The sequence below is a fragment of the Orcinus orca genome, chromosome 2, assembly GCF_937001465.1.
Source record: "Orcinus orca chromosome 2, mOrcOrc1.1, whole genome shotgun sequence".
In the NCBI taxonomy this organism is placed as follows: domain Eukaryota; kingdom Metazoa; phylum Chordata; class Mammalia; order Artiodactyla; family Delphinidae; genus Orcinus; species Orcinus orca.
In genome coordinates, this window is record NC_064560.1 from 190,779,962 (window position 1) to 190,792,599 (window position 12,638).

Sequence of the window (12,638 nt, forward strand, 5' to 3'; positions counted from 1 at the left end):
TGTAAGTAATGTCTTTTTTCCCCTGGTTGTTTTTAAGGTATTTCTCTTTATCATTGGTTTTCATCAATTTGATTATAATGAGTGTTGGTGTTATTTTCTTTGCTTTTATTTTGCCTAAGATTCATTGAGCTTCTTGGACCTGTGGGTTTATAGTTTTCATCAAACTTGAAAAAATTTGGCCATTGCTTCTTCAAATTTTTGCCTCCACCCCCACCCCCACAACCTTGCTTCTTCTGGGCTTTTAACCACAGGTATATTGCCTGATGTTTTCCCACAGCTTACTGAAGCTCTATTTATTTTTCTTCCAGTACTTCAGTTTGGGTAGGATCTGTTGTTACCTCTCTGAATTCACTGATCGTTTCTTCTGCATTGTCTAATCATCCTTTAAGCCCATTCCGAGAATTTTTAATTTTTGATATTGTATTTTTAATTTTTAGAAATTCCATTTGGTTGTTTTATTATGTCCTGTATCTCTGTCCTCATTGTGTTCATGTTTTACTTTGAATATGTTTATAATAGCTGTTTTAAAGTCTTTGTTTGCTAATTACCTCATCTCTGTAGTTTCTGGGTTTGTTTATATTGGCCAATTTTTTCTTCCTAATTGTGGGTAATATTTTCTTCCCCTTTCAAATATCAAGTAATTTTTGACTGGACTTCATGAACATTACATTATTGAGTGTCTGGATTTTGCTGCCTTCCATTACAGTGCATTGAAGTTTGTTTTGGCAGCCAGCTTACTGGTGGATCAGCTTGACCCTTTCAAGCCTTGTTCTTATATTTTCTTAGGGTGAACCTGGACTAGCCATTTCCCTAATGTTAGTTTAGCCCAACTACTAAGGTGTGACCTCCTAGAGTCTCAATTGAATATCGCAGGTTTTCACTGAGTTCCCTCCACTCTGGCCGGTTGAAGCTCAAATATCTCTCAGCCCTGTATGAGGTGTAGGAATTATTAAGCTTACAGATCCCCCGTAGTTTTCTCTAAGCAGCTTAATGGAGTTTTGCCTTACACATGCTCAGCTTAGTGTAAAGCCAAAGACCCAAAAGGATTCCTACTCAGATATCTGGAGCTCTTTCTTTGCATAGATCCCTCGTTTTTGGTACTCTACCCAGCAAATTTAAGCCGCTTTGCCTTTCTAAATTCTTTTTTTGTCCCCTCAACTCAATGAAACCACCCTACTGTGCTTATCTTTCTACCTCTAGGACCAAGACCTGGAACTTGCTTCCAGGAAGAGACCAAGGGTAATTGTAGGATTCATTTCATTGTTTCTTCTCTCAAAGGTCATTGTCCTGTACTACCTGTAGTCAGGTTTCTTAAAACAGTTGTTTCATGTATTTTTTAGTTTTCTAGTTATTTATGGTAAGAGGGCGAGTCTAATACAAGTTACTCTGTCATTGTTGGAAGCAGAATTCTTGTCTGCCATGTTTATGCTATATTTTTGTTTTTATTTTCAAATAAAGGGAGGTCTATCATGAAAATATTTGCCATATGGTAAGGTATGTAGATTGTCCTTGTATCAGAATCAACTGTGTTGCTTTTCCCAGTTACAGATACCTGGGCTTTGAGGTTCCAGGCATCATATTTTAAAAACCTTTACAGATGATCTGTGATACAAAACAAAAGCCAATAATCACTGGCCTAGTAAGCTTAAATCTAGTGTGACTTTGGTGAACTTAAAGGAGGTATTCTACAACCTGTGCTTAAGTTACTGACACCCTGTAAAAATAGAATAAAAAGAGGAGTAGGACCTCTTAGATATCCCCACCATCCACATATAAAGCATTAATTTCTGGCAGAGCAGGAGTTTTTGGAACTCTGATCAAGTGCTGTGGCCATTTCACGTTCTAATTTGCTTGTACCTGTGCCATAATAGTTGTTATGTAGTTTAAATATTACTTTTATCTTAAAATGTCATGAACTTTTTCTTAATATTTATAAAGTGATCTGCAAATATTCTCATAATACATGGATTCAGAGATGGTTAGCAGATTTCATCTTGTATGCCAACTCTGTTTTGATTAGTGGTGACTTCCTGGAGCTCAGTGTTGAGAAAGATTTTAAGGCCAGTTCTAGACTCAGCAGGAAAGAATGCTCTTATCTGTCATGAGTTTGGGATTGGAGGAATGGGGTACACGTTCCATGTATTTGCAACTTCTGTACTGGTTGAAGGCACTCTTTTTTCTCTAGATTTCTCTAATTACACAAGAAAACTTGTTGCTACTGTATCTTGACTTTTCCACATGTAGGAAACAAATATGGAATGTCTTTATTTAAATTATTTCTTCATTCATCCATTCCTTACTCATTCATTTCCTCTTTCTTTCTCTCAAAAGATATAATCAATATGATATTATGTTATTATAGTAGTAGTTCTAGTCTGTACTTCTTTTTAAATAAATAGACCCATTGTGTATTTTTTTTAAGGTCACTGGTTCTGTTGACCATATTTTCCTGAATTCCAAATCAGACACATAGTCTTATTCCTGGTCTAACAATAGCATAGAAGAATTGAAGTTGGGACACTCTTAGAAAATTTTACAAAATGTTCAGAGCACAACTTAGGCTCAGATCATTAATAACAAATATTTTTGGATTATAATTAGACATGTAACTAAGAATATCTTCTCATCTGCAGATTTTTATATATTAGGCCAACCATGGTCCTATAGGATTAGAACATGGCGATTTAGAAAAATGTCCTACTTTCAAACATAAAATCCTATTGCATTTTTTTTATGGTGGAATATTGTTAACTAAGTGCCTTGGGCTACAGAATCATCTGGATGATGAGAAGTAATTGTAATTCTCTTTCTGATCTGTCTCAGATCACTTGGTTCTTGTCCTCATTCTGTGTGTATACTGTGTTCAGGAGTTGGGTATTAGCAAACTAGCAGAGGTTTAGACTGTGACTAATGTGTGAGAGGGACGCATTTCGTTTGGGCAAGAAACTCATCTTTTCAGTCTCCATATTTAATGGGGATGGGTGGGAAATGGAATGGTGGAGGTTGCCTTACTACTCATTTCAGTTATTATTAATCTGAAACACTTCCTGGTGCCAAAAATCTAGGATGTTTAGCATAGTATACTATAGTGAAAAGAGCACAGTTTTGAGAACCAAGAGATATATGTTCTAGTCGTAGCTTTTCATTTACTAACTCTGTGACCATAGCAAACTACTTAACCTTTTAAATTTTAACTTACACATAAAATGAGGTTAATAATCTGCTGTATCTATCACACAGGGTTGTTGGGAGGATCAAGTGAAAACATAGATGTAAAAACTTCTAAGAATTTACTAATGGTATATCATTGTGAAATAATATTATGGTATTGGGTATGCCACCTTATATTAGCTTGTCTCTCCCCATAGGAAAATGGATGGGGTTGTGATATCTTTGCTTAATTTAAAAATACTTCATAGACTGAAAAAAAAATAATTATTTTAGGAAACCTTCTGATGATGGTTCTATTTAAGGAAAACTAGTGAAGTATCTGCTGTGTTTTTCCTAGGGCATGAATAATGTCAGTGAGAAATACTCATCAGCTATGCTTTGCTTTACAGCTTGGAACCCCATCCACTGCCAGCACACTGAATGCCACAATGCAATTAACAAACCAGCTGTGAAGGTACTGTTTGATTAGACATGGTGCTGTATTATATTGTCAGTGGTCAAATTATCAGGAGCAAATTGCTGAATGAAATGGAGGTTGCATCCTTCTCTGTAAAGCAGAAGCCTGTACTCTGTGGTCATCTCAAATGACTGTTCTCTACTTGGATCTGACTGTACTCTGGTGGATTGGTTCAAGACAGAGCAATGAATAGTGATATCTGCAGATTTGACTCTGAGTTCATAGCCAAGTGCTGTGGAGAACTGCGCTAATTATCAGAATAATTCTGGTGAAACACTTACATAGTCCTTGACTGATTTCTGTCTGGGCTAATAAACTCAGGGGAATGTACTTTGGCCCTGTTTTCATGTGTTTGCTACAAGTTATGAGTGGTCTAGTGTGTGACTATGTGAATTCAAGAGTCGTAGGACAAAAACAGATAAAATTGTTAAGTCTTAGCTCAGATCACAGATATGACTTAGTTGAAATGACTGAGAGGTAGTTGGACAGCAAACACATGGAAAATTACAAAAGAGGTAAGGGAACAGTGGTTTAGAGAGGTCAAGTCACTCTCCTAAGGTCACGCAGACAGAACTAGGTACCTTGACTCTCAGCCTTATTCTTTTCCTACCACATCTAATTGGTTCTGTCCTGTTATAATCCTGAATCTTTGAAGTAGAAAATTAAGAAAAATAATTACACCACTTAACAAAATTACTTTTGGTATATTTGTCGGATACAACACTTGGCCGGAGAGACCTGTGTCTGGATTTACAAGGGTTAATTTTTAAATTCTGAGGAGTGGGAGTTAGGGCAAGTGATTAGAGTTCAAGTTGCTTTTTAGAACCTATTGTCAAGGAAGTTTGCCTCTCTTGTTCTATAGAGAGGTAGATTGTAAAGATTATCAAATAATAGAAAAATAATACTCTAATTTTTAGAAACAGAGTAGAAGAGGTAAAATGAGATATAAAAAATATAAATATAAATGGAACCAAAAGGAACTCTAAATGGAATAAAACATGTATTTCATATACCAAAAGTGGCACAGGAGTGCCAGTTATCACATTGTCATCTAGATATATCTTACCAACAAAGGACATCCTTATATTATTATGCTTGATCTCTGCTTTTGATGAAAGTAAATTGAATGAATTTATGCTGAGAAAGAGCAGGTGAGGGTAACCCACCAAAGGAAGCTTAGTCCTCTCCCATTCTACGATGTGTACTCTTCCTCTGAACTTCCATAAACATTTGGGGTTCAAAGGTACTTTTCTTTGGTGTGAGGACATTTTGAGCTAAACACAAGTGAGTTCATATAGTATTCAGCTTAATTCTTCACAGTGGTGAGACTTTCGCAATTCCCGTAGTTTCTATATCTGTCCTTTCCTCTTTCTGCCTAAGTTACAGTGCCCTGTTTTCGTTCACCCAGACATCAACAGAAAGGAGGTACTGAAAATCTGTTTAATTTTTCCAGTTATTTTTTCCTTGATTTTATGTCAGACTGCATTCTCGGGAGTCCTCTGACTTCCTGATTAGTAATGGTTTTTGGCTTCCTTCCCGCAGAAGTCATCATGAATTAGAAATTCTCCCTCTCTTTAGGCAAACAGCCCAGTCTACTCCTCTGGCCTGGCCTCACTTTTCTCACAGGCCATTCCCTATAGCCAGTCCTCCAGGAGAAGCCAAACCATCCCACTTTCTGTCATTTTTTAATTGAGGTAAAATTCACATAACATAAAACTGACCATTTTAGAGTGGACAGTTCAGTGGCATTTATCACAGTCACAATGTTGTACAACCACTACCTCTATCTAGTTCCTAAACGTTTTTCTCACCCCCCCAAATTTTACTTTCTCAATCCCAGTTTTCTTGAAGGGCTTCCTTTTACATTTTCACTCTATGCTTCCCAGAAAGGGAATATTCTTCTTGTCATTTCCTGTGCAGAGGCTGTTTTTGCACGACCACCGGTCTGGCTCAGGGTTATTCTTTCTTTACAATATGAGCACTCCACAAACCCACAGAGATATGAGCATATGACATGTAAATCAAGGGTACCCAACATCCAGATGCTTACAGAATAATGTTAAATGAAAAAGAAATTATGAAGTGTACAGTATGATGCAAATGTAGTTTAAAAATCACATATATGAATTTTATGTTCATCTTCATAATGAACACCAACCAGTTAATTCTCATCAAAATATTACCAGTGATTGCATTGAGATGGAGGGTTAATGAGTTATTTAAATTTTCTTCTTTCCTTTTCTTCATTATCTGAAGCCTTTACCTTGGGCATGTATTATATTTATAGACAGAAAATAACTATTTTTAAATGTAACAGTCAGATGTGAACATATTAATGTGGATGTAAACTGACCTGTTCAGTGCGGAACAGGATTGACACTCCTAGCCACAAATCTGAAGGGTCATGTTAATTCATTTAACATGTCAGAGGTCAACTAGCTAACCTCTAATGACTCTTCACAGTTCTAACATCCTAGGAGTTTTTACTTTGGAATGGAATGAAAAAATATCTTTACCTGACAGAGGTATCAATGACTCATTAGAAATGAGAGTAAAGTACCTATACTGAAGGAGAGGTCTACATGGAGTGCATGGGAAAAACTCAGGGAAAATGGATTTATTTTCACAAAAAGCCTAATATCTCCATAATAGTGAGTTATACCTCTAGGCAGTAATGAACCAAACTTGGGTCTGCTCGCCTGTGTGCAGTAAAGCCAGTCTACTGATACCGGCTGGTGGTGAAGGAAAGCACAGCATTTATTGTAAGGCGCCATACAAGTAGTCTGGGACGGCTAGTGCTGAAAACACCGTAACTCTCTGGTGGGTTTCAGCAAAGCATTTATAAAGGCCAGGTGGGGGCAGGGGGGAGGGGTCGCAGGGTCTGTGATCAGCTCGTGCACAATTCTCCAATTGGTTGATGGTGAGGTAACACGGTGATGTCACAGGGGTTAACATTATCAGTCCTTAGGTGCCAGTAGGTCTGGGGGCTACAAAGTGCTCGTGATCATGAAGTAGTTAATTTCTTCCATTTAGTGGTGGTTTTAGTATCTGTAAAACAACTCGGGAAATGTTCATCAGATACTGTTATATAACTAGGTATTTCGGAGAGGAGCTACAGCAGAGGATATGGGGGAAGGGTCTGTCTCGGGAAGGCCCCATAAGGTCCTGCTCAGTTACATAATGATTTGCCAAATAGAAAAGCATTTATATATATATATATATATATATATATATATATATATATATATATATATATTGCAGTAGGTTGCAAAAAAGTACTTTTAAGGCAAGAGCCAAAAGTTATGATAGGATCCTAAAATGAAAGTATGTTGGAAATTATAGTTCATTATATCCCACTCTGTTTTTTGGTTTTACTTGGTCCTATTTGAAAATCACTTTATGAAATATTTGAATCCCAGATAATTAGCTAACACAGGAGTCAGCAAACTATGGCCGCAGTTAAATATGGCCTGCTGCCTGTTTTTGCAAGTAAAGTTTTATTGGAACACAGCTGTGCTCTTTTGCTTACATATTGTCTCTGGCTGCTTTTATGCTACAACAGCAGAGCTGAGTAGTTGTGACAGAGAACTTATGCCCCACAAAGCCTGAAATATTTACTTCCTGGCCATTTACAGAAAGTTTGCCAATCCCTGATTTAACACACCAGAAAGTAGTTATTCACTGTATCAAAGGAAGCATGAAAGTTACCTAAGGAAAATTTTCACACTGGGCCTTTAGCACCAGGGAATATATAATTTACAGATTTTGATGGTATAATTATTTAAGTTTAGGAATTCTAACTCTTACTTCCCCAACCATTGAAACTCCTAAGGGTTTTAACTTTAAATGACAGGCTGCTTGGGTCATAAGTTCAGTTCATTTATCCCCTTCAAATCATTAAAAAAAAAAAAAAGCCTAAAGAAAAGGCAGAGTGAAGTTCTAGAAGAATTTGTGTACTAGGCATGTAAACTGCATACTCAGCTGTAGCATAGATTGATTACTTCTTGAAGGGCAGGAACAGAATTCAAAATGACTTTGAGACTTCCCTGGTGACGCAGTGGTTAAGAATCCACCTGCCAATGCAGGAGACGCAGGTTTGAGCCCTGGTCCAGGAAGATCCCACATGCCATGGAGCAACTAAGCCCGTATGCCACAACTACTGAGCCTGAGCTATAGAGCCTGTGAGCCACAACTGCCGACCCCGTGCTCCACAACTATTGAAGCCCGTGTGCCTAGGGCCCGTGCTCTGCAATAAGAGAAGGCACTGCAATGAGAAGGCCGTGCACCGCAACGAAAAGTAGCCCCTACTCACCGTAACTAGAAAAGCCCGCGTGCAGCAACAAAGACCCAATGCAGCCAAAAATAAAATAAATAAGTGTTTATTTTTAAAAAAAGGACAACTTTGGTGGGACTTCCCTGGTGACGCAGTGGTTAAGAATCCACCTGCCAATGCAGGGAACACGGGTTCGAGCCCTGGTCCAGGAAGATCCCACATGCTGCAGAGCAACTAAGCCCATGCGCCACAACTACTGAGCCTGTGCTCTAGAGCCCACGAGCCACAACTACTGAGCCCACGTGCCACAACTACTGAAGCCTGCGCACCTAGAGCCCATGCTCCACAACAAGAGAAGCCACTGCTATGAGAAGGCCGAGCACCACAACGAAGAGTAGCCCCTGCTCGCCACAACTAGAGAAAGCCCGAGCGCAGCAACGAAGACCAGCACAGCCAAAAAAAAAAAAAAAAAAGAGTTCAGTAAGTCATAGACATTTAAACCAATGCAAAGTACAAAATTCATTTTTTACTAGTCATTGAATGTTTTGTCCATTTGATTTAAAACATCCAGATATTTGAAATATCCTAATGATCAATTTAAGATTAATACTTTAATCTCTGTACTTACACTAATGAAAACAGGCATAAATAACTCAAAATTGAACAGAGCACTACAGGGTTAAACAAACTACAGTTCATATGTGGAAGAAAAAAAACTACCTGAAGTTGAAAGTTGGATATATAGAACTTATTCCAGAGTAAGAAAAGTGAATCACTCAATGTTAGATTTAATGCTAAGTTTTCTGAATGAGGTCTATCTTGAGAAGCAAAATTCTCTACTGCCAGCATTTCGGTAACAGTTATGATTTTTAAATCTTAATAATACATTTTCCTTTTCCCAAAGAGAGATTACTGTGTTTACTGCATTAAAGAAGGAGTTACTATATGAGTAATACAGAAGCAATTTGAACAGCCACAGAACAGGATGATTTTTTGTTGTTGTTTTTGTTTTTGTTTTGGGTCTTCGTTGCTGCACATGGGCTTTCTCTAGTTGCGGTGAGCCGGGGCTACTCTTTGTTGCGGTGCGCGGGCTTCTCATTGTCGTGGCTTCTCGTTGCGGAGCATGGGCTCTAGGCGCACAGGCTTCAGTAGTTGTGGCACATGGGCTCAGTAGTTGTGGCTCGTGGGCTCTACAGGGCAGGCTCAGTAGTTGTGGAGCACGGGCTTAGTTGCTCCGCAGCATGTGGGATCTTCCCGGGCCAGGGCACGAACCTGTGTCCCCTGCATTGGCAGGTGGATTCTTAACCATTGAGCCACCAGGGAAACCCACAAGATGATTTTTTATCTTTATAGAATGAGGGTGGATTTCTTTTTTTAAAAAAATTAATTAATTAATTTTTGGCTGCATTGGGTCTTCGTTGCTGTGCGCGGGCTTTCTCTAGTTGTGGCGAGTGGGGGCTACTCTTCATTGCGGTGCGCAGGCTTCTCATTGCGGTGGCTTCTCTTGTTGTGGAGCAAGGGCTCTAGGTGCACAGGCTTCAGTAGTTGTGGCTCAGTATCTGCAGCTCACGGGCTTTAGAGTGCAGCCTCAGTAGTTGTGGTGCACGGGCTTAGTTGCTCCGCGGCATGTGGGATCCTCCCAGACCAGGGCTTGAACTCGTGTCCTCTGCATTGGCAGGCAGATTCTTAACCACTGCACCACCAGGGAAGTCCAGAGGGTGGATTTCTTGACACTATTTGTGACTTGAATTGCAAATAACAGGAGAAATGAAAAACCACAGCAGCCACATTTAAACCTCCAACGTGGGAAAACAGTTATAGGTTGAATGGGTTTTACTGAAAATATTTATTCTGCTTTGCTTTCGAAAATCTATTATCGAAACATTTGTGCGCTTGATATAGGGAACGTGATAAACAGGAGAGTTCATTCTGTCTTTTCATGTGTTTCAGATGTGTATAGACCCCTCCCTGTCTGTAGCTTTGGGTGATAAACCACCCCCATTGTATCTCTGTGAAGAATGCAGCCAGAGGATTGCAGGGTAGGTATAAGAAAAGGAAATAGGGCTACAATGAGAAGAGAAGAATAATCACTTCGACTTAAATTGGTTGTTACCTTCATTTTCCACTAGCCTCTCTGTTTTTTAAAGGTTAGTTTGTCAGATATTTAATATATATCAAACTTGCATTTGAAAAGATTTCAGCTCTGAAAAATTGCAGTATTTCTCTCCATGTGACAAGAGAAAGCAATTCCACTTAATAAAACAGCTCCACTCTTCAAGTGACCCTGTGAAAAAGGCCGCAGAGCAAAAGAAAAGAAAGCTGTGGTTTTCAAACATGACATAAAATTCATATGGGTTTTCTATGCTTGTTCGTTTCACAGAATCACACTCAGCTTTGTACAAATCATGCTGTATTTTGGTTGACTTAATTAGCATCTGGAAAGTATCATTTAAAGATAACTGAATATGATGAAATGCCTATAATTTATAATTTAGCTGGAATGCATTCGGCATTTAAAAAGTTTATTATGATAGTGCTCTTAATTACACATCCTTTATAGTAAAAGCCTTTTAGCAATAGCATGCAGCTTATAAGCATTCATGTGGAAGGGTAACATTGCAACAAAGTTCAAAAATGAATTCTGTTTTTCTTTATAGGGACCACAGTGAATGGTTGATTGACGTTCTTCTGCCGCAAGGTATGGCTTACTTCAGAAGGGATGAATAATGAGTAATCATGACTAATGGCACCGTTGATTTTTCTCCTTTTGTACTGTTTTATTTTACAAAGACAGCAACCAAAGTATTACTTTCTGTGCATATTCACTGATATGAAGCATGATATCAGTGTCTTGCTTGTAATATACCCACACATTTAATAATGAGGGAAGAGGTATCATCTCCACCACAATTAGAGGTAGGTGTTGGAATTAGGATTCTGTATGACCAAAGCTGGATTCTGCCTTAAGGGGTTTTCTGTGTATATAACAGGTGTTGCCTGCAAGTTTGCTGTGCACATCAGAAAGGAAATAAGGAACATCAGTGAGAAGAGCATAAATAATGGGTCTTTCTCCTGCCACGGTTACCAGCTCTGTGTTTTTAGGGAAAATTATTTAATCGCTCTGAGAGTCAGTTTCCCCTTCAGTAAAATGGGGATAAATATATCTGACCCATCTCAGTGAAAAGACGAGATTGTAATGCTTGCAGTTTGCTAGAGTTCTGAAAGCTGTGCCTGATAAGTTGGCAGGTTGCAGACAGAGTGTTTCCCTACACATGGGGAAGCAGGTATTCCAGCCACCTAATTGCAGGATGAAATGACCAGGAAAAATACTTAGCAGAGGAAAGATGAAAAGCGGAAAAAGCTGGGGGCATACTGAGCACAGATCAGGCACCCAGGAAGAACTTGATCTATAACTTCAGAGGTAGATAATAAAAGAATTTTTATGAAAGGCCTCACTTAAAAAGAAATGTAAAAACCTCATGTTAACTAAATTCGGTAAACACTTTTTTCAAAACTTAAGGTCTTTGCCTGATGATAATTACACTCCTTCTTTGTAGTCTAACTCTTAATATTAGGTTATCTCAACCTGAAGAAATAAATTGTTTAGTGAGTGCTCTGCATCTGTAAAATGGGTCAATAATGTCAGCCTCTATATCCTTTAAAGAGACATTTAAAAATTTTATATAAGAATATCTGTAGAGGCTTCCCTGGTGGCGCAGTGGTTGAGAGTCCGCCTGCTGATGCAGGGGACACGGGTTCGTGCCCCGGTCCGGGAAGATCCCACATGCCACGGAGCGGCTGGGCCCGTGAGCCATGGCCGCTGAGCCTGCGTGTCCGGAGCCTGTGCTCCGCAACGGGAGAGGTCCGCGTACTGCAAAAAAAAAAAAAAAAAAAAGAATATCTGTAAAAAGATTTGGGCTTACATGGGTAAAGGTAACCTTTTTTTCCCCTTAAATTAGTGAACTTCCAGTGCTCCGAGGTAAAACCCATAGTCAGGTTCTAAACTATGTTTTAAATTTCAGATATGTTGCTGAATTCTGGCCATGATCTGCAGATGATATTCATCTGTGGAAGAAAACTGATAATAACTTTTCATTATTTATCCAGAGATGTGACCCATTAACCTCAGGTTAAGATAAACTCCAAGATATCAAACTGTTAAATAACCATTAATTATACAAAATCAGTTTTAACAACTGAGTTGTTAATTTCATTGATTTGCCATCCGCTAATTCATAATTTCCAGACACAGTTTGGGAGACATTTATCTTTGATCTTTTTAATAAATTGTGACATAGGCATTTAGTCTATTTTTTGAGCACTTACTATTTCATGGGAAATGTTAACAGATTCTTGGAAAAATTATTTTCAATTACACCCAAGCATCAGTTTTCATGGAAATAATTGGCATGCCCACTAAAAAGAGTTTTTATCCATTTATTAAAGTCAATCCTGAAGTACTAAAGTAATTTGACAGCTTTACTCCAGCTGGCCAATCCATGGGTTTGAAATTGCTTTCTCTTAAATAAGCCTGCAGCTGGTTTTGCACTAGTTAAAGACTGATGTAAGTTGATAGTTTGAGTCTAATTCATCCAAGTTATTAAGTTTTTTTCTATAGTTCTGATATAGCAAATCATCTCCATGGTGAAACTCTAAGCATATCACATCAACTCAGTGTCATAGCATAATGGAAAAACAGTAGACAGGGAATCCAGTGACATTTGCTCCAGATTGGCC

At 38.5% G+C, this 12,638-nt stretch overlaps 1 protein-coding gene across 9 annotated transcripts in view; it reads left to right on the forward strand.

Moving 5' to 3' along the window:
- UNC79 (unc-79 homolog, NALCN channel complex subunit) overlaps positions 1-12,638 on the forward strand; it is a 249,702-nt gene that overhangs the window by 87,119 nt on the left and 149,945 nt on the right. For all 9 annotated transcript variants that reach the window (XM_049706558.1, XM_049706562.1, XM_049706559.1 and 6 more), the window contains 3 exons: positions 3,561-3,625; positions 9,852-9,940; positions 10,559-10,599. In XM_049706558.1, the coding sequence (XP_049562515.1) occupies positions 3,561-3,625; positions 9,852-9,940; positions 10,559-10,599 (195 nt within the window). The remainder of the gene's footprint in view (positions 1-3,560; positions 3,626-9,851; positions 9,941-10,558; positions 10,600-12,638) is intronic.